Here is a 27,928-nt window from a genome sequence, read left to right on the forward strand (position 1 = left end):
CTGGGCCCTCCCCCTGTAATACTCCTGCTGGCTCAGTTGGCTCCGTCACTCCTCCCAGCAGGATGGAGATGTTAGGCGAGCAGCAGCATGCTCTCATTCAATGACAGTAAGGAATAACCAACAATGCTCAAAACGGTGGTTGACGAAGAGAACTGGGCTGTGCACAGACCGTTTGCCCATCGTTAGGTCTTCCCGCAATGAACCGCAGACCTCCGGACAGGCGTGGAGCTGCACGCGGCATGAAAGCAGCCTGGATCCTGACTGTGAGCACCCTGCTCACGGCTCGTACTGCTGGAGGATCCCCGCTGGTTCTGGACCCCGAGGTAATCCTGTCAAAGATTAGCAACTCTTCTAATTAGTGTGATAGGAAAGAGGCGCTTAAAGATCCACTAATGAGTAAATTATGTGATTAAAGACCGTGGCTAAATCACTACAATGTCAACATTCAACAAGTGGGCTCTTCAAATGCTCGGTATCTGACAGGACGGTATTTTTGAACGACTGACGGAGCACAAGCCAGATCACTATAAGAAACTGCATCCAAGGGAAGCATTTGTTAATTACCTCTGGAAAGGGCAAATATCTATGTTCATATCTTCCACAATCCCTCCTTTCAACCATTACGCAGTAACGCAAATGGCTGATCAATCTAAGTCTGGTTATTCATTACTGCTGTCAGTTTGATCAAAGTTACCGAGTGTTCTCACGTTGCGTTGTTGGGTCTTGGTAAATAAAGGGTAAGGTACACCTGCACTCTTGCGACAAGTGTTGAAATAATTCGCTATTAATTGGTGTTATTATAATAAACATTTGAATGATTTAAGATTGAAGATCAATCATCTACAGATCAGTGGAAAGACGATACATAGACTAATGCTCCTGGCATTTATTTATCTCTGTAGACGGAGTTAAAGTCTTTTCAATCAGAGCTGGATATTAATGCTAAATTCAACAAATTAAAGTGTAACACACTGCCTTTTAAACTGAGAATGAGCCAATTTGAATGAAAGTCTTAATTTTATCAAATACTTTACCCAAAAGAAAAACATAAGCCAGTGGTTCTTAACTGGTGGGTCGGGACCCAAAAGTGGGGCAAAGCTGTTTCCAGTGAGCTTCGAATGTGGGCCAGAAAAAATATGCGGTGAAAACTTCACAGTGTATAAAAGCCTGAATGGAGACCGAATAGCCATACATTTTGGGGGGTTTCCTTGCAGTAAGTAAATTTCAGTCTTTTTCTCAAGATCCATCCTTTTTCTATACCACTTATCCCATCGGGGGGTGGGGATGGGGGGGTTGGAGCATATCCCAGCTGTCAATGGGTGAGGTTTTTTTTTTTCAAGATTGGGAAATTCAGAGAAATTACAGAATGTCCATGTGGTCTTGGAAAAAATTGAGTAGGAAAATGTATGCATAAGTGTAATTATAATAACATGCTTCTTTTGACATTGCTTCTTTTGTCACTTTTGTTCCATTTATGGTGCAAAAAGTGTTATTTTTCCATTTAATACATTGATGTGGTTGAACATTTTGAAGACTATGTATAGTTACTTCTTGTAAGGATGGAGGTGATGTTAGTAGCTTTCTGTGTAGTTTTCTGTTTGTTGCGTAGTTTTTAGTAGTCATTTTGCTTTGACCTATGTGTTCTTTGGGGGAAGAATTGTACTTCATTAAAAAAAAACATCCATTTCTGAGTGGAAAAAACCCCCAACAAAAGTCAAAATGAGGAGGTCAGGATGTCAACAATATAAAACTGTCCTGTAGTTTGATTATACAACATTCTGAAGCATATATGGAAACAATGATTCAATTTTTGATCCAAAAACATCAGCCGTATTTCGCTGAATTTGGGGTGAAACCTTGAAAAAGAAAAGATAAATCAATGCAACAGGCCACCCTTTCAATCTGTTAGTGGGATTTCATTTTTAGAAAAAAATAAGAAGTGCAAAAAGAGATGCTAACTATGACCATTCAGTGTTCGATTAATTGGAAAATACAGCATTTATACCATTCCCTGAAAAAGTGCTGATTTTGTAGGTACAAGGTTCTGCCCTGATGCCAGTTAGTTCATACTTTTATGAAGGTGTGATTTTGCCTAAACAACCAGTCTGAAGATTCATATTCTCTTAATATATTACACAATAAGAAATGATCACATCTTACTGTTGAACCCCCTCAGGTATCAAAAGTAGACATTCACTACTCAAAACTATAAATGATTTGCTTTTAACTTTTACATGAGTAATTTATTGACCAAAACTTTGTTTTTTGACCTGTGAAAGTTTGAAAGTAAATGTACTTTTACTTGTGTTCAACAGCCTTGAACTGTCTCCACCTGTGGGTAAAAGCATGTGACCATTTACTCACGTATTGGTGCATTTTGGTCAAACATTTAAGTTAGATTTAGTGATGTTCCAGCAGACCAGTCCCTCTTTACAGGGAATGCAACTCTTTCTGTTTCAGATCGTGTTTTATGACTTTTTACCCTCAAAAGGGTTAACAGTGCACTAGTTGAATTTAAAGCTGTCTTTGCCAGCCATCCTTAGCTGCACATTTGCCTCACTAAATCTGGTAGAATGTGTGATTTAGTCTTTTTTTTTATTCACAACTAAATTCTTGTTCTCCATTTTAAAAAGCCCTCTGGCATGTTCCAGTGTCTCTGATGGGACAAAGGGATATTTTTTAAACACATTCCTGTTTCAAATCTGTCTTCTCCTCAATTTTAATTTCCATCCCACCTCCACCACATCTGTAATCAAAGCTGCGCCTGCTGTTGTCTGAACATGAAACCTGCTGCATATGCTCCTCTTATAAAACCATCAAAATGGCTGATCTAAAAACACAATGCAGCAACATCTGTTGTCATGTTCCTGGTTGGTTCATTTTTTTACTGTACTTTACAGGCAATAAAAAGCAGAAGTATTATGGGCTTGCGTGTTTGCACAAAATTCTCCGGAAATAATAAGTATGAATTGTCAGTGATACTCCAGGGGTTTCTGTCCTGTGGGTGGTCTATATCTATACATTTGGATTCACAACCTACAGCAGCTACAGTGCTTGTTAAAATTATCGTTACATTTTATGATGTTTTTCTTTTTGCCTCAGGCAGGAATATGAATCTGGGAATTTTTTTTTTTAACCAAATTCTGTTCATTTGAGAAACAGTCATTCCTTTATTTGATATAAAAGCACTTTTTTATTGCAAGAGGGAACACAGATGTAAAATATGTTAGTAAAAGCAGTTTGTTCTGTTGATGAATCTAGTACATTTTTGAAGCTAAAGTAAATTGTGTTATAACACTTTTAGGTTTTTCTGGAGAAGTATGGCTACCTTAAACATAAAAACCACATTCATGATGCAGCTGAGATGCAGTCAGCTCTCAGGTAGGTGCTTCATCTTTTAAAACTTTTATTTGATGATGAAAGAATAAAGACTTATGTCACTTTGTACAGGTCATGGAGTTCCTCTTAGATTAATGTGAATTTATTCTTCAACTAATTGTAAAATCGTTGGTTCTAGCTCTGTCAGTTCATAGCTTTTTTTCTCAGGGATGGGCTTGGTGCAGGAGAAGCCCCTGAGGGTGAACGTCAGTGCAGGGCAGTAAAACACACCCTCACCTCTGCTGAACCCTGCCTGAACCATCAAAGAATTTCAAAAACCTCGCCCTCTGGCCCTGATACTGCTAGTACTGTAACACACACTGAGTGAAGAGCTTCGCTCTGACTAAGTGATAGGTAGTGTTGATGTGTTCATCTCCTGGAGGGCAGATAAAAAACTTTTAATTACCCCATATGACTCCACATGACAAACTAAAACCAGGGATACTTTCTACAAGAAATTGATTAGATCTAAACTTAGCACAAAAAGTAAGTACATTTGTGTTTGGTAGATTATTTCATTGTTGTAACAATGCTTCTTGGCAATAAATCTTATAGTATTGGAAAGCCTATTTATGTCCCTATAAATGATGCCACATTTGTAAGGAACATGCATTTGTGGGATGAGCAGCAGAGCTGAGTATGTGGGTTGCACCCATGAAAAGTTTGCCAAATCTTCAATACGTGACAGCTTATTCTGCCATTGACTCTTGTTTGGTGGACTGGATGATTGTAGTCTGAAGAAACAAGACATATTGGCAGTCTAACAGTTTACTGTATTCATTTAACAAACAGGAGCCTCAGTATTGTGTGTAACAACGATACACAGCCACAACAGCCTGGCACCTTCTCCTCATGCTGGTCACCAGCCTGGTCACACACTGCTGTGAGATGGCATCTCATTCTTCAACCAGCATTAGTCGCAAGTCAGCCAGTGTGATTGTGTTGGTCACTCTGGCACCAACAGCATGCCCAAGTTGATCCCAAAAGTGTTCACTGATCGCTGAATGGATCCTGAGCATTGTCAGCTTGGAGGATAGAGTTCAGACCCAGACTGTGGAGATATGGGATTGCCACAGGTTGCAGAATCTCATCTGGATATCTCTGTATTGAGATTGCCTCCAATGTTGACAAGCCTCATTTTTCCAGTGAGGGAAACAGTCTTCTTCTTCGGACGCCCACTTTATGTCCTGTCTCATCTGACATTCCCTGTTATATGGAACTTGGCCTTCAATTTTGAAGATGGTACTAGGACTCACTCCAAATAAAGCAGCATCTTGGTTTTGTGGACCACCAGATTGAAGTTGTTCTATCGCAGGCACTTGATTGTCAGCACCTGGGTACCAGAAGCTCAAAATTAGAGTCAATGGCAACAGCAGAATAAGCTCTTTGGCACTGGCGCAACCCACATACTCAGCTCTGCTGCTCATCCCACAACTGCATGTTCCTTACAAATGTGGCACCATTTAAAAGGGTAATAAAAAGGCTTTCAGCGGTATAAGATATATTGCAAAGAACAGAAGGTTATGACTTTTTCAAAAATGCTTGAAAATGTTCATGCAGGGTCGGTGTTTTTATTTTTCACAGCAAAGATTCTTGATGATAAATTTGACTTAATTATATTCTTAATTCTCAACAACCCATTAAAGTGATACAGGTACATAATAAAATCAGCAAAGGGATGAGAGTTATGGCTTTTTCCACAGGGGGTGCTAAAATCAACACATCAAAAGTTCCCTACAGGAGCTTTAAAAATGTATCTTTAAAAATGGCAGCTTTTTGCTTCATTCAGCCATCTTTAACTATCCTAATCCATCTTTCGAGGAAATGAGCACTGTCGGATCGGGGTGATGGAACCATTAAGCTAATATAGCCTCATGTTAGAGTACGTCAGATAACCAACATATCTTTATTCAGCAACATAACAAGAACAACATTTTGAGGTCAAGGGTCTCAGGCTGCCCTGTTAGTTTTATATTCCCACAGTTCTGATATTGTTGTACTCATTGAAAAACTAACCATCTGTTCAGGAAGAGATCATAATGTGAACATTTCCTCCCTCTGTAGTGACTTCCAGTGGCTATCCCAGCTTCCCGTCACAGGTGAGCTTGACAGCGCCACCCTGAGGCAGATGGCAGTGCCTCGCTGTGGTGTATCTGATGAGGGCAGCCAACAGATCTGGGCTCAGAAAGTAAAAACCATCTTCCTTGGGAGGGGCGCTGCTGGCAGGCACCGTGGACGGCGCTCTGCTGTGAAAGGTTTTGTATCAGAAATCATATTTCTATTAAAGTATCTAAAGGAGAAGATGTGCATAGTTTTAAGATAGCACTTGTGTTGTGAGGTGATATTTGTGTGTCCTGTTATGGACTAGAGTGGTCATAAAGAGGCAACAATGAACTGGGAGGATCCCCCTCTGTAAACTCAAGCACTAAATGGAGCTAAGGGCTGTAATTAAAGCAGGTGGGGTGTCTGATGTTGCACGTGTCAGTCTGGATGATTCCTGCTGTTCGCTGCAATCACACACAGCCATGTGTGTTTTATGTCATCTTTAGGTCTGGGTCTTAACCTAGACTTCAGATTTGTTAGGTAGCACGTTTCATCTCTAGTTTAAAAGTGTGTTCAGTATCTCTGTGAAGTCAAAGAAGTCATTTTTGTGGCTGGATAGTTTCCTTTGTTTGTAAATTGATTTGAGCTGTCTGGGCTTCCCAGAAGTTTCCAAGAGTTTACTGTTTCACAAGGTCCTGAAACTTTAGCAGTCAGGACCAGCACTATCCATCACTTGGATTTTTCCCCAAATACCCCTTTCTTTCTTTTTTAGGGATGATCCAGGTTTTCTGCTAAAAATACAGCTATTAAAGCATTTACTGGATTGCAAATCACTGCAATCTGAACTGGTCAGAGACCGCAGGATTAACGACAGTTAAGAGTGTAGCTGAGCACAGCCAGATTTCTTGCAGACTGCATGAAGTAATTGTGTTTAAGGTCCTTCCCTTCTAGATTAGGGTTATTTACAGAAAATCCTAGAGAATTACCATGAGGTATAGTTTCTCCACTTTAACAAACATACCTGTGCTTAACGAGTGAAGATAGGAGAAGTCTTTTCAAGCAGACATATTAAGAAAAACACACTTTTTTGTACTCTTGCACAGGTTTTAATATATCTGGAGTAAGAAATAAGCCTTGTCCTTTGTTTGTGGTCCACTTTTGTCTGAAAACATAACATCTGATGGTCTGTTCAAAATCTACTCAAACTGTGAGATCACAGTGAGTTATGATAATTCCTGCCAATAACTCCTGGTATCTCCACCCAAAGCCATGGAACCACACAGCTGTACTTATGTTGGCACATCCCAAAGAAGAGAAGGGAAGTGAGTGAAAAACAGGTTGTTTTGAGACAGTTTTTTTTTTTTTAAGATCTGGTTTATACAGGGTTAAAACCTCCTCTGGTGCTTGATCCGTATTATATTTTTACCAAAGCACTGCACATATTTTTTCAGTAAGACCATAGAAGGCTGTGTTTGGACATAAAAAATAACTTTTTATCCCCCTATATATTGCATTATCCATTACTACTGAATTTATAGTGACATATTTTTGATTCCATTTTTGTTTAACATTTCTGTATGTAAAGAAGTATCTGTAAAATTTGGTGGAATACTAGTTTGTGCATGGACCAGGATCCATTCTCATATGATCCCCTTCATGTTTTATGTTAACTTTTTATCTTTTGTTGTTGCTGTGTCCCTTACTCATTTGTCACTCTTATGAATGAGTGTCAGCAGCAGGAGCAGCAGCTAGGAGCTTCCAGCCTCACATTGTGTGAAGCCTCTGCATTCCTTCGTGTCACTGACGAGGTTGGCTAACGTTCAGAGAATGCAGCAGCGGCTGATGTTTGACGCTGCCTCTTCATGTCAGTACCTGACATGCTCCCTCTGGTAAACACATCCATAACTGACTGACTGGATTACCTTGTTTGCCTGGATGGCTAGCTATCTCAATGGCTAGATAGCTTATCTGCTACATGAATGGATATCTCACTGAGTGACTGACTGTTTGGAAGGATTATAGCCTGTCGTTAATGAGGAAAACAACTCATTGTCATTATTCTAGTCTTAGACGTGACTCGTATGACAGGTAGCTGTAGTTTTATACTGAGAGCAGCTTTCATGATGGATACTTTTACACCCTCGGGACAATACTCTTTCACGTCTGGCTTCAAATATCCACTAATTCAATGTAATAACTCAATTTAGAGTAAGCTGAGTAGCCACAGCCTTTTATTAAACATAAGTTTGCTCTGTCCTACAGAATAAGTAAATATTTATGGAGAAATACTGCCCAGATGAGTCTTGCAGACCAAAGATTCATGAAAATGTCTGGAAAACTTCACCAAGTAAACTTCAGTACATACAAGGCAACGTCTGGAGCCTTGTGTATCTTATGGCCATTTCTGACTCAAGCAATCCCTGACTGTTCCAGTCTCCCTTTAGCTTTTTGTTTATGAGGAAGAAATGAAAAAAAGAAAGAATCAATAAAATGTTGTAAACACATATTTATATCCCCCCCAGGATTAATTTTGTTCACACAGGAAACTATCTCTTCAACATTTGACCAAACTTGTTCTCTAGCAGAACATCAGTGTTATTCTCATATATCAGAAGAAAACTGCAAAACTGACTTTTTATAACTATAAACATGAATTTGTTATCAAAGCATGTAATATAGACCAGTGATTTTTCCAATGTTTTTTCCCAAGGCACACCTAAGACCAAGCCAAATCTCAAGGCACACCATACTTATATCCATGCTAAATCACCTCTTTAACTTCGTTACTTGATGTGTAGTTGTACTCATATTGCATGGTTGTCCAAATTTTCAACATACTCCTGGACATGCCTTGTTACACCATTCGGGAACACCCAATTTATACGATTGCAAGCTAATATTTACATTTCAAGCATACATTTCAGCCATGTCAACCTTATTCATCAATGTTGATTAAAGTAATCTGCTGTAGAAAATTCAAAGCTTTTTTGTACCTGTTACTTCTCATTTTTACACTAAATTATCCCAAATATGTACTTATAAAACAAAAGCACAGTTAGAAAATACCAAAAACCCGGCAGATTTTTTCCCAAAGGGGTTGCCAACATTTTTTACATATTGATATTATGTGATAATGGAAGTCTAAAACTATATCCAAGTATCAAAAATACCTGTGAAAAAAACATCTGAAAGTATCTTTAGGGTTTTTTTTTGTAATGGTAATAATCAAGCATGATTGTACAAATTCCTATGGCACAACAAGACTTGCCTCAAGGCACACTGATGTGCCTTGGCACACCGTTTGAGAACCACTGATAAAAAAAACTCCAACTTTATCAGGGTCAAAATGTTCTGTGAGGAAAGGGTTAGTTGTTGTGAATGATTGTACAAGGCCTGCTCGTGGAATGATTAGCTGGGATTTAGCTGCAGCAGTGGTTTTGTCTGAACTGGACATGTCTTTATTAAAAAAAGCACAGGGATCAACACTGAAAGCTTTCCATGGCAGAAAGGATGTTTTTGCTCTACTCCCAGTCTGTTTCAGTTTAGGTTTCTGATCATTGCTGTCGCAGTCGGCTTGTCCAGTGTATCCAAGGCCTGCTGCTGTGTTAACTGTTAGCTTGGATGTCGCTGTAGGAACGCCTGTTTACTAAGAACAGGACCACATTTCTTGTTAAAACCAGAGCAGAAAGCCACACTGAAAGCTTGTCTTGGCAGAGAAGATTTTTTTTGTGATCAACTTTTTATTTCCATTTTAACAATTTAACAAGTAAGTGGGTACATTAAATATAGCAGAGCTTGGGGTTGGCAGAGAAGATGTTTTATGCGCCACCTGTAGTGATGTGTCCCCTCCCTGCATAAAAGAGCACAGAATAAAGGGAGGGTATTTTCTCCTCACCGTTCTACTAACAACAGCGCCGATTGACTTAATGTGTCTGTGTAGGAGCATGGGTTTCTGTGAAGCCAATCAGATGCAATAAAAGACAAACAGGAGGGGAGAGAAGTGACGTTGCTCAGGGCTCTGTGTACCAGTGAGTCTCCACACAGAGGGAGAGTAGAAGATGAAGCTATATAAATTGAGGTCAACCGTAACAATAAATGTCATATAAATATGGACTGTACCAGGTTGTGTAACATAGCTTTTATACAAAACATTATGTAAAATATAATCATGCAGTGGATATGACTTGATCTGGCATGACAGGTTAGCCGACAGGCTTTGTGTTTTAAACTTTTAGGATCCTTCGACTCCTGAAGTTCAGTGCTTTTCCCCTAAAGTCAGTTTACCTTTGAACCGAGTCATCCATCAGTTCAACTAAACACTTAACTCTTTGCGCTGTCTGTGCTTGACAGCTGCCTGTGTGTGCTGAGCCCAGCCTGCAGGCTACAACTACAAGTAGATGAGTAAGCCTGCTGCTTCGCTCTCAGTTGTGCTGGGATGTGATTTAGTTTAGTGTGAACATGAGCAACTGAAAACAGACCTTGACTTGTGGTGGACTCTGGTGGTTCCCACTGAAGAGCTGACATTCCACCACCCATGTACGAGATAAGCACAGTAAATGTGATAGGTGTGTATGTGTTTCTACTGAGGTGTGCATTTATGGATCATTGCTCTACCCAAGAAACTGTTAACTACTTCAGTGACATCTTCCAAAAACTTACTAAACACAATTCCAGTAAACTACAGAAATAGTGCATTTTTACACTATGGCTGAGATAGTTGATTTAATAATTGACAGAAACTAACCTCAGGACTAATGTGATAATTCACCATGTTCAGAGGGAACGCTTGTTGTCATAATGCTGTATTGACATATACTTTGTAATCAGCTTAACAAATGTGCCTGTAGTTTGCCTTAAAACGATCATTTAACACTTGAGACAAATGTTCAACATAATATGCTATTTACTGTTAAATTTAGAAGATTTTCCAGTATTCAAAGTAAAGTGATATATTTGAAAATGTATTAGGTAACTTTGGATGTCAGCTAAATTCACTGAAGAATGTAATGTGAGCAAATGTTAGCTTTTAAATATGTTAATTTATTATGTATTCAGGGAAAACGTCTTAGGAAGTAAAACCTATTTCTTTATGTTAAACTACCAAACCATGAAAAATTAGCTTCTGTAACTTTACAGAAATAAACTTAGGATAATATTAGCTAACATTACTTTAGCTTATAACTATGATGACTAGTTCTTTCTTCCAAGTAAGCTTTATGTTATCTAGGTAGTTAGCTAACTTTGCTACACTACCTATCTAACTAGAAAAGCACTCAGAGAGTGCAGACCTCCTCCATAAGTCCTATCTCCCAATAGTGAAGAATCCTGGGCTGTCATGGCAGAGGGTGAGTATTCCTCTATTCCTCCCAGCATTGTGAGTATTCTCGCTACAGTTCGCTGTCTTTCTCTCTGTTACGCTCCGACTCGTCTCCTCGACTGAGCGTGCGTCTTTCAAACTCTATAAACTCCAATACTTTGAATAGAAATACACCGAAAACATGCTGCTGGGATTGAAATTACTCATGTCCGCCATCTCCAGGTGTAAAGTGGTAACAGCGCAGACCTCCACCATTAGCCCTATCTCCCAATAGTAAAAAATTCCTTTAAAAAATTCCTGGATCCAGACAGTGATCTGGATCAATCCCAAAATCTAATCAGTTCTTCCTTATGCCATTTCTGACATTTCCTGAAAATTCCATGGAAATCTGTCCATGACTTTTTGAGTTATGTTGCTATCAAACTAAAAGACAAACAAACAAACGAACAAACTAACAAACAAACTAACGAACAAACCCACCCAATCACATAACCTCCTTGGCAGAGGTAATAATTGGCTTGATGCTAACGTTAGCCATATTTCTGATTAAAAACGAAGGGTAAATTTTACTGATAACAACCTGAAACAGCAATGCGTCACAGCCAAAGCACTGTTCTGAAAGAACAAAGAAAAAACCTGCGACCCCAATTCTAATAAAGTTGGGCTATATAAAATGTAAATATTAACAGAATGCAATAATTTGCAAATCTCCAAAACCCTTTTTTATTCACGATAGAACATAAACACCATTATAGATGTTGAAATTGAGGGATTTTACCATTTCATGAAAAATATTAATGGCAGCAGCACATCTTAAAAAAGTAGGGACGGGGCAACAAAAAACTGGAAAAGTAAGCGATACTAATGAAAAACAACTGGAGGAGCATTTAGCAACTAATCAAGTAAATTTGCAACAGTCCAGCAACATGACTGGGTATAAATGAAGCATTTTAGAGAGGCAGTCTCTTAGACCAATATTGGATACTTGAGACCTTCAGGGGCTCAGGTGAAACTGCCAAAACAAACATGATTATGCACTAAAAATGACTGCAAAGGGCTCAGGAACACTTCCAGAAATCATTGTCTGTCAACAAAGTTTGCTGTGCCATACACATATGCAAGTTAAAGCTTTATCATGCAAATAAGAAGTCAAATGTGCCGTCTTCTCAATACCAAAGCTCATTTAAAATGGACTGAGGCAAAACTATTCTGTAGTCAGATTAATCAAAACTTGAAACTATTTTTGGAAACCACAGATGCCATATCCTGTGGACTAAAGAGGTGAGGGACCATCCAGCTTGTTATTAGTGTAGAGTTCAAAAGCCTACATCTCTGATGGTATGGGGTTGCAGTTGTGCCTATGGTGGACAGTTTACACATCTGGAAAGGCACTATCAATGCTGAAATGTATATGTTCTGTTGTGAATAAAATATGGGTTAAAGAGATATGCAAATCATCATATTCTTTTTTCTTTATTTTCATTTTACACAACACACCAACTTTTTTGCACTATCAAAAGGCGTTGTCTTTGAAGTGACACTGAGGTCAACTTTATCCTTTATTCTGGCCAATACTTTGTATAATGACCACTTGAAAAACCAAAGGTTATCCCATCAGCATTGTAGCTATTTCAAATGTTTTTAAATGCTTAAATGTCTGTTGGTAAGCCTAGAAGCATAAACAGGTTAGCATTATCATTGGGACCACATCTGCATGCTAAACATAACATTAAGTCTCCAAGCTGACACCAGTAACAAACAAAACCCCCCTCTTCACCTCCACAAACAATAACGTTGGCTATCAGCTCATCTCAGTCACTGCATAGTGTGTGATAACCCAGCCTCCTTACACTGCTGCTATAGAGGGCATCATGCTAATTGCTTCCATAAGGGAAGTTTGGGAATGTCTTGTGTATCTGACTTCCTGGCTTCTTTGCCATCCTTAGGGACCTCTTACTCTGTGGCAGTCTGGGATGGAGAGAATGCGCCTGAGCTGTGCTGAGAGAACAGATTTACACAACTCATGTGGCAGCAAGATTCATGAGTTTGGTTCATCAGGGAGTGAAAAATGGAGCTTGGTTGGGAAACAATAAGAGTGCTCTCCAATGACTGTTTAACTAGGAATCTGACTGCATATGAAACTGTGTATGAAATCAGACTTTTGAGGGACATTGCAGGTTGGTATGGTGGTGAAATTACTATTCAGGGTTAAAGTCTTACCTATATAACGAACTGTCTGTGAATGCTAATCAGCCATTTTTTACTCCTGTACTGATATGTGTGTATGGCTCAGCTGTCCAGATCAACATCGCTAATATTTATGAAATACTTCCATGAATTCTTAAATGCTAAGGATCAAATCAAGGTAACTCTCATTCCAGTCTGCAGCTTAAGTTCTGTTTGTGTGCTCACACAATCACACACTTTTGTCATCACCAATCATGTGTCTTAATAGCTTTAGATATTCTGATTTTTTCTTCTCTCCAAGGTGCTGTTGAGCTCTCATGTAGCACATACCTCTTTTAATCTTATCTTCACTTTACTCTTCGTTGTGTACATTTAAACAAGTACAAATGGTATTAGAATAACTCAAATGCCTGCATTCTCAAAAACAGACTCATCTGTGTATTTGTGCATTATTGTGTATTACAGTGAGGAGACCTCCCACTCACATTTTACCTCCATGTTGGGCAAACATTTTACGACCACATCTTCAAATATTTTGACAACTGTGAGTTTGCTTGAGTTATCTTACCACTCTAGGGAGGCTCGAATATAGGAGTATGTGTAAATGTATAAATTCCTTGTTACAGCTCATTGAAAGTACACTGCCTTATTTGCTCCATTGGATCCCAGCTTTCTATCTCACCTCCAAACGCCCTCCTACCAAGAACTGGAAAAAAAGAAATCCTTTAAAGGACTTTTACTTGTTTGTTTGTTGTATGCATTACCAGTTAGTTGTTTCATTTGTGCAGGAACATGTATGTACTGTGAAAAATAAATACAACACTGGGATTAATTTAGTATATTCATTTATTTGTTGTATGCATATAAACATATAGTATATCATTAAAAGAATGTACCAAACATATGACCAGCATGTGGGCATAATGCGTTCATTGATTTTATAAATTTATCATGATCAGTGTAATTTTTTTTTTTTTTTTTTTTTTTTGGAAACAGAATTAGGAAGAAAGCCATTTTTAACCCCCTTTTCTACAAAGCAATGTCAGTTAGATAAAGATATGTAATGACTGCAAGTGAGTGCATGAATATCAACCTTTGTCAAGTTAGTGGGTGCACATTACCTTTGATATCTTTAAATCATTTCTGGGTAGTTTCGCTGTATCCTTCAGGTCATTGTGTTGCTGAAAAATAATTCTTCTCCCTAGTCGTACTTCTCTTACAGACTGAATAATGTTGTCCTTCAGGATTTTCCTATATTTGGATTAATTCATTTTAGCCTTTAGGTGTCTTGGGGGTCTCTCTCACTAGTCTCCTTCTTGCACGATCACTCAGTTTGTGAGGACAGTCTGATCTAGGCAGATTTACACATGCCATATTCCTTCCGTTTCTTGATAATGGATTTAACTAAACTCTGGAAGATGTTCATCCATCCATCCATTGTCTATACTGCTTATCCCATTTGGGGTCATGGGGGCAGGCCTATCCCAGCTGTCATCAAGTGTGAGGAAGGGTACACCTTGGACTGGTCACCAGCCAATCGTAGGGCTGACATATAGAGACAAACAACCAGGCTGGAAATGTTCAGTGCTTTGACATTTTTTTTGTGTCTATCCCCTGACTTATACACTTCAATAATCTTTTCTCTGAGTTGCTTGGAGTATTCTTTTGTCTTCATGGTGTAATTGTAGCCAGGGATACTGATTAACCAGTGACTGGACCTTCCAGACACAGGCGTCTTCATACTACAATGACTTGAGACATATTCACTGCACTCAAGTGATGCCTGTTTCACTAGTGGTGAGACTACCAACAGCATTTGGCTCGATCTCTGTTGAATTAGGTCAGTCTCTATAAAGGGGTGGAATATTTATGCAGTCAAATATTTTACCTCATATGTTTTTTTTGTAATTGACATTTCTTTATAGAAATCTGTTTTCACTTTGACATCAAAAAGTTTTTTTTTTTTTCAGAAAGCCAAATGATATTGACCACGATTGACTTATAAAATCAACAAAAGGGTGAAATGTCCAAGGGGGTGAATACTTTTTAAGGCACTAGTTGAAGAGTTACAAAACCTTTTTTCTTTTTTTGTTTAGACGTGGTCTAGAGCTCTGTCCACTCTCAGCAGTCAGCATGCGTCTCCCCAAAGGTTCATATTATCTAATGACTGTTTCCTGTCTGCTTGTTGTGAATTTGTGCTGGCTAGCTCTGGGGATAGTGTTTGCTGTGTTTAGTTTGTCTCTACATTAACACATTGTGTGATCTTTGCATTTCCAACCTGAAAGAACAGCTGGTTTTTTACCTCTCATTCCCTCTATCCCAAAACAAATAGGATACTTTGAAGTTTGCCTCATGTGTCATTATATCCTAGCTGAGAAACCACAGACATGTGTTGGACTAAATTGTTTGGTCAAATATGAGCACAGGGTGCTTGTTAGTTTATACAGTGCTAAGCTAACACGGCTTACATCCTGTCATTTTGGATCCACAGCAAGAGGTGGAGAAGCTTTACTTCAAAACATAGCAGCTGAACATGGGATATTAGGCATCCTTATTTATAATAAGGACGCACAACGTGTAAATACACAGCCTGTCCAGATAGTTAGTTTATGCAAACTGTTTGAAACAGGATAAAATTACCTAAGAAGGCAAAAACAAAACTGGTACAAATACCAGACGTGATTTCAAAAATTGTAGAATGAGAGATTAGTTGGATTAAACAAGTTGCAAAATCCTGCAGTGATTATGTTTTAAAAGAAATTTAGTTGGATTTGTTTGCAGTAACACCAGTCAGCTATTTATTATCTCCTGTGTAATCTAAAGTAATCCATTACAACAGTTTACCATAAATTATTCTCCCTTTTGGTTTGGTGAAGTGCAATTGAATGAAATGTAACCACCTTTATAACCACTCCCCCAACCTACATGAGAGGATCAAATATTAGGAGTCCCTTTATTATAATGCACCCCAGCACAACTCTGGAAGATGTTCAGTGCCTTGGATTTTTTTGGCTCCATCCCCTGACTTATACTTTTCAATAACCTTTTTTTCTGAGTTGCTTTGAGTGTTCTTTTGCCTTCATGGTGTAATGGTAGCCAGGAATACTGATTAACCAGTGACTGGACCTTCTGGACAGAGGTGTGTCTTTATACTACAATGACTTGAGACATATTCACTGCACTCAAGTGATGCCTGTTTCACTAGTGGTGAGACTACCAACAGCATTTGGCTCGATCTCTGTTGAATTAGGTCAGTCTCTATAAAGGGGGTGAATATTTAAGCAGTCAAATATTTTACCTCATACATTTTTTTAATCAATATTTTGCAGAAATCTGTTTTCACTTTGATATTAGTCAAACTATTAAAGTTTTTTAAAATTGTTTTTGGTGAAAATAACAGATTATATTGACCATGATTGATGCATAAAATCAAGTAGAGGATGAAGCAGCCATGGGGGAACTTTTTTAGGCACTCCTCATTAGAGTTGCATAATATTAGGAGCGCCTTTTAATATAATACACTCTAGTACACCACCTCCAGCAACTTTGACTTCATTAACAATTTTACAGTAGCACTTTTCTGAACATGGCAACAAAATTATAAACTTCCTGAAAGTGGAATTATAGCATAGTTGTTACGTTAGATTGCATAGGTAGTCAAATTTCTATGGCCGACTGGTAAACATACTTTGATATGTTGCTGATATTTTTTTTTTTTTTTTTTTTATCAGTAGGCCTTGTTTTTGTGTAGAAAAGTGCACATAGTGCATAAGACATGCCGTAACAAAACCAAACCTACCTGTCTGACATCATCTTTCTGTGTTTGTTCTCCAGCAGAGAAATGGTACAGGCGCCATTTGACCTACCAGATAGTGAACTGGCCTCGGCACCTGCCTGTGTCCTCTGTGCGGCTGGCGGTACGTGCGGCCTTCCAGCTGTGGAGCAATGTGTCAGGTCTGGTGTTCCAGGAGGCGCCTGAAGGTCCTGCAGACATCCGGCTGGCCTTTTATGAGGGAGACCACAACGACGGAGCCAGCAACGCCTTTGACGGACCAGGTCAGGGTCTAGTGCATGTTTACTGAAGCTATCCCTACTGTGCCCTTCTTTTTCATGTGTATGTGATGGTTGTTTTCATTCTCTGCACCTGTATGTAACTTATTCTTAGATCTGTATGGCAAAAGAGAGCTTGAGTCAAACATCCTGAACAATTAAAGCTTAAAGGGGTGCCAATGTTTATTTAGACACAGTAAACGGATTACTATGAATGAACTAGATTAAGGGCAATAGTTTAATACACACCGGCTTGAATTACACAATATTAAGAGCTTACTTGATTTTTAATCTGGGCAGCAGGGTGGCTCATTGGTTAGCTTCAGAGTCAGGAGGTTCCTGATTCCATTTCTGGTTGGACAGGGCCTTTCTGTGTGGAGATTCGTATGTTCTTCATGCACGGGTTTTCCCTGGGTACTTCCTCACAACGCCCAAAGACATGCTCATTAGGCTGATTGGTCTGTCTAATTGTCCATAGGTATGAGTGTAATTATGGCTCGTTGTTTTTACTGTATCTGCATTTCAGCCCTGTGATCGACTGGTGACCAGTCCAGGGTATACCCAATGACAGCTGGGATTGGCTCCAGCCCCCCAAAACCCTGAATGGGATAGGCGTTGTAGATAATGGATGAATACATGGATGATTTAGTCATTTTAACAGCACATGAAAGGACGTGCTCAAATGCAGATGCTGTGAATCAACAGAAATCACCAAAATTTGGCCCTCAACTGTAAAACGCCAACTTCTTCCACATTTTTCTCCATAACTATAGGAGACTTTTCAAGGCCTGGGCATAATACGTATGCCTTCCAATTTTTGTGCATGTAGGTGGCCTGGGTTTGGGTCCAGTCTGTGGCTCTTTTGCTGCATGTCATTCCCCACTCTCATCCTTGTTTCTTGCTCTATCCTGTTTTTCCAATGAAGGACTCTGGAAAGAAAGCACAATAATATTTTTTTAAATCTCTACCTACAAGACAGAGGTCACCATATTCAACACACAGTTAAAGTTTTTAACATGTTGAGTAGGGTACTGACTGCTGGATGTGCCTCTTTACCCTGCTCTTTGACTTTCAGGAGGGACTCTGGCTCACGCCTTCCTGCCTCGCCGTGGGGAAGCTCACTTTGACATTGCAGAGAGATGGACACTAAACGGACACAAAGGACACAACCTGTTCATAGTGACCGCTCATGAGATAGGACACACTCTGGGACTGGAGCACTCACCTGTCCGTCATGCCCTGATGTCTCCCTACTACAGGAAGCTGGGCCGCAGCCTGGTGCTGAGCTGGGATGACATTATCGCTGTGCAGCAGCTTTATGGTGAGATGATGCTACTTTTTATTATGACCTTTGTAACCCTTGTTTATTTGTTGTGTGGCATCTAGGTTTAAACTCCAAAATGAAAAATTGAGCGGCTCATGGCAACAGTTTCCTGTATGACAAATAAGGTGTGTGGTCCCATAGACAGGGTGGGTGTAAAACGTAGCACCTTCCTGGGACACACACAGATATTTTTTACCACTTTCTCCTCTGGTTTAAAGCTCAAATTGCAGAGAAAAAAAACCCTTTAGTGAGCAGATGACAAATGTCTCACTGTCTGGCCTCAGGCTGGCTCAGCTGAAGATGCTGAATTAGTTCACTGTTTAGAATGAACTGTTATTAAAACCCTTAGAGCCCATTACATGAATTACTGACTTGTTATGTCTTTGAGGAAACATAGAAGTGGAGTCATTTTTGCTCTGCTGCCTATTAAATCTGGAGTTGTGGCACTGAGCTGTGAAAAGGCTAGAGAAAGGCAGCGACGGGGGCCACCAGCTGCAAGCACAGACAGAGAGGGAGTAGAACAGCCGAGTGTGTGAACAGCTCTCACAGTCAAAGGATAAAAAAGCATTTGACAGAAAAACATTAGGAGAGATTTTAAAATTAGAGTTGCTTTAGATCTGTTTGGCTGTTCATCTCTGTTATTTTAATTCTGCAACACATTTGGCATTATGTGGTAGTAAGTCTGTTCTATTTGATTTAGTTCTATGGCTTCTTAGCTGCAGGGATGGGGAAGTTTAGTCAGAGGGCAGCAGAGGTGATGTGAACGTCAAAATAACACACACATGGGCAGATGGAGTGAGTTTCCTTGGTGGCAGGAGGGCTGATTTCACTCTACACAGCACACAAATACATACACACCTAGAAGCGTCTATTTTTCTACAATTACTCAGCCTCTCAGAGCTGCATGCAGTATTTACCTGGGAGTTTTGTTGTGGTAGATTGCAGAGTCTACAAGCATAGCATACATCCTTTGTGAGTGACAGATACAACAGTTTCTGTTTACTGAGTGTGTCAAACCTCCCGGCATGTGTGAGGCAGGTTTGCACACGTGCAGACGTCTCTCATTGCTTGTGTGTGTTTTTCACTCGCTGCTGAGACACTAAATCACTGCAGCAGTTTGCATAACAATGTGTATTTCTAAACTCAGCTTCTGCACCCACGAGCTCGACCCTCCTTGCGATACTTGGATGCTCACTGTGCTAGATGTTTCCTTCTCTGCTTTGACCCCGAAGGAGGCTCTGAAACAGCTGCAGTGAAGGAACTTTTCATGTTATTAAGCTGCAGGTCAGTTTCACAATCATTTGGATAATTCAGCTTTGAACTTGAGATTCAGCTCAGCAGAAGCTTGCAGGCATGTTCCATCTTCAGTGTTTAACATCTGAGGAGTCCCATCTGCTCACCCTCTGGAGATACTCTGACCTCAGCTTCCTAAAATGGTATGCCAGCCTTTTCTCCTCAGGGGCCTCCTTTTTCCACTCTGGGTTTAAGAAAATACAACTGACCACCATTAAATGAATAGCCTGTAATTATCAGAAATAAGACCTTTTTATTCTCCAACTTCAATTAGAGCACTTTTTTTTTCTTTGCACTACCCTAAGATTATTTGCAGATATCTTTTTTGTTGCTTCACCAGACTCGTCCAGGTTTCTATAGCTGCACTTCAAGTGGAAGTCATCACAGCAGCATGATTCTTTCATGTCTTCTTATCAACCTGCATTCCCCCCTATGGCAGTAATTTCTTCAGACTGCAGCTGCTCCCACGTAAATGTCAAGCAACCCCAGAGACAGACATGGACAAGAACCATAACTGACAGCACTGTAGGCACTGTGAAAATTCTACATCTGCTTTAAGATATGAGCTTTAGGCAGCGTGTGTATCTGGTTGTGTGTGATTGTCTGTGAGCATTATGGTTTGACAAGAAGAAGAGTTAAAGCAGACTGAATACGTCAGTAAGTTGTCCTTATTGCTCTGAGGCAAACTGTAGTAAAAGCATCTTAATTTAAAGAAAGCACTCATGTATTTGATAAATTAAAACAATGTACTTTGTATTAATTATGACCATCTGCGTTTGAGAAGATTCCAGATCCCTTACTTCAGTGCAAGTTGTCCAACTGCACTGTTACATTCTTCTCCTAACCAGGGGTGGTCCCAGTGATAGCCAGGGCCGACCAGGGCCCCTCTGAAATCTAAATGGCCAACAATTTGGTTATTTATTTTATAGAAAGCTTTATTTTTGGGTGTTTATTTCTTTAAGCATATTCAATTACAAAGAATGTCTTAATTACCTCCGCCAAGGAGGTTATGTGATTGGGTGGGTTTGTTCGTTCGTTTGTTGTTTGTTAGTTTGTCAGTTTGTTAGCAACATAACTCAAAAAGTCATGGACAGATTTTCATGAAATTTTCAGGAAATGTCAGAAATGGCTTAAGGAAGAACTGATTAGATTTTGGGACTGATCCGGATCACTGTCTGGATCCAGGAATTTTTTTAAAGGATCCTGTACTATTGGGAGATAGGGCTGCGCTGTTACCACTTTACACCAGGAGATGGCGGACATGAGTAACTTATCCAAACTTTTGGAGTTTATAGAGTTTGAAAGATGCACACCTGGTCGAGGAGACGAGTCGCAGCGTAACAGAGAGAAAGAATTGTAGCAAGAATACTCACAATGCTGGGAGGAATAGAGGAATATTCACCCTCTGCCATGACTTTCACACATAGTGAAGCCAATGCTTTGCCTCACGGTGTCTCCACCCTACCGGCGGGGAGTAATTGGCAAATTACATTTTGGGAGTGATCCGGATCACTGTCTGGATCCAGGAATGTTTTTAAAGGATTCTTCACTATTGGGAGATAGGGCTGATGGTGGAGGTCTGCGCTCTCTGAGTGCTTTTTTAGTTTACATTGGATTGGTTTTACTAACATTATTACACTAAAGCTGAGATAAATCAAAGTTGTCCAGTCATCTTGATAATTTCCTGTATGGGACTGGTAATGACATGCAACCCCCAGTCAGCTATAAAAGCTTCCATTCCTCTTAAAAATTTCAGTAAGATTTTGGGGTGTTTCTGATACTGCACTAGAAGGCCTGGCTTGCAATCTCCATTACAGTTCATTGCAAAAATGCTTGATTGGGTTGAGGTCAGAGCTCTGTGCGGGCCAGTCAAGTTGTTCCACACCAAACTCCTCAAACCAAGTCTTTATAGTCCTTACTTTGTGCACTTGAGCGCAGTCATGTTGAAAAGCCTTCCCAAAACTGTTGCCACAGAGTTTGAAGCATAGCATTGCCCAAAATGTTTCAATATGCCAAAATATTAATATTGTCCTTCACCGGAGGTAAAGGGACAAGCACAAACTCTGAAAAACTGCCCCATATCATTATCCCTCCCCCACCAAATTTCACAGTTGTCAGGCAGGTAGTGTTTGCCAAGCATCCGTCAAACCCAGACTTGGGTCTGACTGTCAAACAGAGAAGTGTAATTTCTAAGTCCCCAGAACACATTTCCACTGCTCCACAGTCCATTGTTGGTGTGTTTTACACCACTCCATCCAATGCTTGGCATTGGACTTGATGATGTGAGGCTTGCATGAAGCTGCTCAGCCATGGAAACCCATTCCATGAAGCTCCAGCTGCACAATTTTTGTGCTCACATTAATGCCAGGTGAAGTTCAGAACTGTAGCTATGGAATCAACAGAGCTTTGGCAACTTTTATCCACCATGCACCATAGCAGTCATTTACCCTGCTCTGTGATTTTAGGAGGTCTTTTGCTCAGAGTTGTGAGTAGCTGTTGTTCCTAAACACTTCTACCTTCTAATGAAATCACTAATAGTTAACTGTAGAATATCCAGCAGGGATGAAATTTCCCGAACCCTCTCATTGCGAAGGTGGCATCCATCAGACTCATGCTTGAAGTTACTGAACTCTTCAGAACAACCCATTTTGTACCATAAATGTTTGCAAATGGGGACTACATGGCTAGGTGCTTGATTTTGTATGCCTGTGGCAGCGGGTCTGATTCAAACACCCTTAACAGGTGTGCCAAAATACTTTTGTCCATATGGTGTATAAGGGTTTTTTTTATCAATTATAATTTTGTTCTTTAATACAGTTTAAGGTGTAATATTTTTCACTGAAATTCAGTGGAATATAAATAAGGGTGGGTTAACATCAGAATAATCAAGTAAAATCCTTTAAAGGTGTATAAGAGTGTAAGTAGAATATTTGAATAAGAGTAACTCTTTACAGTATACCCCAGTAATGGTGAACAACCACAGTAATAATGATTTAAAATGACACAATACTGACAATAAAGAATAACTTTGGTTTTACCAAAAATATAAGGCTGTCCTCATACAACGAGATTTTGATATTAAAGCACAGAAACTTTCAAGTATGACATCATTATATATTTTGTACAGCCTTTTTGCTTGTAGCTTAGATCACAGAGCCTTTATGTGGAGCATGAAGGGAACATCCTTCTGTATTTAACCTCTTACCACTGTACGTCCTCATATTAGGATATTAAATTTTGGGTTCCCTGCACCATTAAGCTTTATTTTGCTTAACTTAGACCCGTTAGCCTCATTCATGGACACTTTTTCTGCCATCTTGTGGTCACAAAAGTCCATTACATCTGTCAGTGTACATCAAAGGTGGCTGCCATTCCCACTAGAATGTTCTACAACCAGTCTTGATACAAAACTGAAGAAAGAACTCTTTCAATTTTATGATGAACTTTTTTAATTTATGCTTGGTGATGTTTATAGTTCATGACATTACAATTTTTCAAATATTATTTATAGTAACAAGATACAACACTTATAAACAGCAGGTACTTGTAGGAGGACACTGGGACTTGGTTGTTGTTTTATGGTTTAGCATACCTTGGCAAGATTTGGGAATCAAACCAACGATTTTCAAGTATAAAAGTGAGTAAAAATGCTTTTGCACCGATATAGCAAATGGGTGTTATACAGTAAAATGAAACAATTTTCCTTGAAAACAACATTGTTAAAATACATTTTTAAGTTTTTATACTTATCCCAGTTTATCAAAAATGAACACCTAATCAAAGCTTGGATCCCAAGATGTTAAAGGTCACATATGCAAAAATCACTTTCTAAGGCTTTTGTAAAAAAAAAAAAAGTGCCCCTGGACTCTCCAAAATCCCCTAAAGAATCAGAAAAATCCATTCCCTCCCTCCCTTTCTTTCTCCACCTTTTAGAAAATTTGCGCTGAAACAAGCCGTTCTCAGATTTTCCCATCATGATGTCATGTAGGGAGTTAGCACCGCCCCCAGGTTCGGTTGCCTCTCCCCACTTGGAAGAAAGTTCCGCCCTCCTCACAGATGAGAGGAGGATCAGGAGAGCCACATCCCTTTTCTGAGACAGACGGCTCAGTAACATTCAAAGCCAGACACAGAAACAGCTTATTCTGAGCAGGGCTGAAACAGAGGGGGTTTTTAGACATGCAAAAATCAAATACTGGAGTTTTGTTTTTCAGCAACAAACTTCACAGGCATGTTTTGGGAACCAATATAAACTTGTCTTAAAGGGGTAAAATATGTGACCTTTCATGTAAATGCCAGAAAGTTATAATTCAAGTACTCAAGCACAAGTAAGTACTTCACTTCAACATTTTCAGTTAATGAGAGAGAGTTGTACTTACACCACTACTGTCCTAGAGTATGTATTTGCTTTAAAATGTAATCCTCTCCAATATAAGCTGCATTTAAAGAGGTTTAGATGGGGTTGTATAAGGTACTTAGCAATAGTTTCCAGCTAAGTTTAGAGAAGCTGGGTGGAGTCTTTTAATGAAAGCCAAGCCATGTATTGCTGCAGAAATGGCCACTTTGCAGGCATAATTACTACAAAAGTCCTACATGTGGGACACCATTTCAGTAAAAGTGAATGCTGTATCTGTAGATACTTTCATTATGGGCACTACATATTGTAAAAATCTAAAAAAAAAACGGTTCCTTTACTGGATTAAACGGCCAAGCTACGCATGTTTTTGGTCAAATTAGCTGTGACGTTATTAGGACTTCTTGTGCCTTTACTAGATAGGACAATGTAGAGTGACAGGAAAAGAGAGTAGTGGATGACATCAGTAAATGTCAGAGGGTCACACTTGAACACGTGGACTGTAGTCTCTGTGAACGGGTGCACACTCTAATTGCTTTGCCAAACCACACTCTGAATATTAATGTTTCAGACTTAATATGAAATACACCATCTTGCACAATAGGTACTTTTATTTTAAATCATATCTACGGATTTAAAGAAAGATATATATCAAGGTAAATGCAGGACTTTTACTTTGTTTTACATTAACATGGCAATATTTTGTACCAGTCAGTGTTACATATAGGTCTTTATCAAGTGCTGAATGTAAACAGAGAGGAGTCAGACATCCTTATCTTACACACATAAACACACACACAGTGGGGACATTATTTGGCAGCTGTCCACATGTTATCCGCTGTGGTGTGTATATCTTTTTTTTCCTGCTGCTTCCTCCTGTTCTTGGGTGTTCAGATTTTATCCTCCGCCTACGCAAATGTTTGTTCAACTCTTTGCAAACAAGAAAAGTGGCTGTAATCACGCCTAAAACGTCCCTATTTAGTCTTTATTCTTCGGTTTGTCACATTTTCCCCCTTTATATTCAGCTTTGCTTCTCATATTTCTGATCTCATGTGGTGGGAGTCAGTATTATGAGGCTGTTTACACTTAAAAGCAAGCTGACTGACTAAAAGTTGCACTAGGTTCTAGTGTGCTCACTATCTGGACTCCAGTGTTTGCTCAAAAGGTCATCCATCTGTATACAACTACCCGGCCTCATCCTGTGAAGGACAATTGAAATGTTAACATTAATTGACTCCTGTTTTGGAGAAGCAAGCACAGTTTGTCTATCCATTTGAAGTCATAGTGTCCAATTTTAAGAACACTTCAGCATGCTAAACAATGACAATGTTCTGGTTTCTAAATCTGTGTTATTCAGTTACACATTAACACACAACAGCTCACTCAAAACGACTGTCACATTGGGTGAGTTTTATTTATGATTGATTTGTTTTGTCTTTTATTTCCTCTCTCAGGTAAACCATCAGGTGACCTTCCCGTTAGGCTGCCAGGCCAGGTTCTGCATGCCGTACTGCAGGAATCAGAGTTCACAGAGCTTCACAATGAGCATCAGACAGCAGGGCAGCCCCTCTACTGCCAGGGTGTCTTTGATGCCATCACTATGGGTGAGAACATATAAAATTGTAGGAAAAGCCACCTTCTATATGACTATAGTCACTGGATTACCTCAAAATAAAGACTATTATTGAAGAGTGAACCCATACCATGGTAAATACGGACCCTTTTATATGTGTTTTCAGACCAGAACAAGACGGTGCTTGTGTTTCGAGGCAGTATGTACTGGACAGCAACAGTTCAAGAAGGTGTGAGTGGCCCAATGCCTCTCCGTCAGCGCTGGTCTGACCTTCCTCCGGCCATTGAGGCTGCTGCCTTCTCCCCACTGGACTCCAAGTGGTATTTTTTTAAAGGTACTGCTCCAGTGAGCCCATTAATGTGACTCACACTTCCTTTTAAAGGCATTCCCTAACCTACTGCCTAACTTCACATATCTGTTAAAGTCCCTATAATAGGTTTTACTGTGGATTTTAAATAGAAAAGTGAAGTGCTCCTTAAAGACAGTTGTAGTTTTAAGTTTCTTCACCTTTGTGCTAAGGACCGTTTACCCAATAACTCTCTTTACTCTGACAGTTGTTTAGATCACCTTCCATGAAATTTGGAGACTTTGCTGTGACATTTTTGATTATTTTGTACTGGCTAAATAGCCTCCATCTTTTTTGACTGTTGTTTGCAAATTAAGGCATTTTAGTACATGCTGCAGGTAAAATCATAAAAAGTCCAACATATTTTAGATCATCCTGGAGAGGATGTACAAAATGGCTATTCCTAGTTTTGAGGGAAAATTGCTTTAAAATCCTGTTAAGAAATTATTCTTTTTACCTCCTAAAGAATAAACAAAATTTGAACTGATTGTTACTGAACATGTTGAATCCTGGATTTATTTGTGCCGTTTCTTCATTCAAATATCATAAGATGATGACATGCTTTTGTTTTTTTGTTTTTTTTTTTAAAGTTTTTATAGATTTAGGATAGTCTGTCGAGTTAATAACTGTTTCATGCCTACTGGTGTGCAGGGAAGCGGATGTGGCGCTACACAGACAGCACCCTGGACCCTGGCTTCCCCAGGAAGAGCAGTGAGCTTGGGCTACCTCACCACCCTGACTGTGCCTTCTTCTATGCTCCTCTGGGTCACATGGTTGTCTTCAGGGGCTCCCGCTACTCTGTGCTTAACCTCAAAACCCTGCATCAGGAGCCGTACTACCCCCGCAGGCTGACAGATTGGACCGGTGTGCCACAAGGGACCAACGGGGCCCTGACTCGTCCAGACGGACGCCTCTACCTGTTCAGAGAGCAGCACTTCTGGAGGTTTGACCCTGTCAAGGTGCGGGTCACCAAGGAGGGCCAGTGGGCCAAAGATCTGAGCTGGATTGGTTGCAGCAATGCTCCACTGAGCAACAACATCCTTTGACCAGCAGAGGGAGCTATAAGCTTTAGAAAAGTGCAATGTTTTGATGGATACAGAAATGTGGAGGTGCTGTTATGTTTCAGCAAGAGACATTTTATGTTGCAAAAAGAGCCAAGCTCGACATGTTAAAAACTTGTGGCATGAAGGGATACAAAAAAAATTACTAATGTTCTCAACTCATTGAGTGCCAGCCCTTTTATAAAATGGAAAGTGGCTTGTGCCAGCGTTTTTGGCCATTTTGAGTCATCTTTCAAGACCCACAGATTATATTGTATTATGATTCTGAAAACACAAAATAGCTCAAATGAAAGAAGAAACTCTCTATTTAATCATGGAAAACCCGTTTCTCTGTAGCTTTTTCCATTCTTGATTTATCTGAAGTTGAATAGAGGCTAGTTTCATTAAAAAGACCACTTTTCTTCTAGAAAGCTGAGAAAAATGCATTTTTGTGAAAGAGAGTCTATCAAGCAGAACAGTGATTTGAATGTCATAATTTTGCCTTCAATAACATAAAAGACATCTGAAAATTGTATCACAAATGTTATTTTATTGTAAAATAAATAACAATGCTGCCAGTCACTGTCATGCCATTCACACTCTGGAACTGGACGGCCTCCACAGGACCTCCCTATATGCCCACGTCCTCTCCTGCTTGTTGCTGTATGCATCCAGCTGGCGAGAGGCTGCATTATTTCTCCAAAGCACGGGGGAGACCTCGCCGCATTCTTTAGCCTCTTGGCTGCATAGACAGATGAATTAAAGCGCCGATCCCCGGATTCGCTGTCATTAAGTTCAGTGTCGGTTTCAGTGAGTAAGCGATTTCTCAGGCAAAAGTTTAGTTTCTTCCAGTGTCTAAGTTAGAACTTTTAGCTTAGATTACCTCCTTAACGATTGCTCTGCTCTTTGACCCCAGGGTCTCCACCTCTGATGTTTGATCTACTGTCACTTCCGACTGTAGTGGTCCGACTACATATCCCAGAAGTACCCTCAAAATTACTCACAGGGAGTGTGAGAGTGCCCCCT

At 39.7% G+C, this 27,928-nt stretch overlaps 1 protein-coding gene across 2 annotated transcripts; it reads left to right on the forward strand.

The window, feature by feature from the left end:
• Positions 1 to 63: 63 nt before the first annotated feature.
• Positions 64 to 27,373, forward strand: mmp28 (matrix metallopeptidase 28). Of its 2 annotated transcripts, none has more exons than XM_041809304.1 (8): positions 64 to 323; positions 3,305 to 3,381; positions 5,443 to 5,633; positions 16,760 to 16,981; positions 18,051 to 18,296; positions 25,398 to 25,547; positions 25,683 to 25,850; positions 26,514 to 27,373. In XM_041809304.1, exons 1-8 carry the CDS (start codon positions 198 to 200, stop codon positions 26,906 to 26,908), a joined length of 1,575 nt encoding a protein of 524 aa, XP_041665238.1. In that variant the 5' UTR covers positions 64 to 197; the 3' UTR covers positions 26,909 to 27,373. The 2 variants fall into 2 exon arrangements, with proteins under 2 accessions (XP_041665238.1, XP_041665247.1); XM_041809313.1 differs by having other exon boundaries at positions 16,763 to 16,981.
• Positions 27,374 to 27,928: the final 555 nt, after the last annotated feature.

The sequence above is a fragment of the Cheilinus undulatus genome, linkage group 2 (assembly GCF_018320785.1).
Source record: "Cheilinus undulatus linkage group 2, ASM1832078v1, whole genome shotgun sequence".
In the NCBI taxonomy this organism is placed as follows: Eukaryota; Metazoa; Chordata; class Actinopteri; order Labriformes; family Labridae; genus Cheilinus; species Cheilinus undulatus.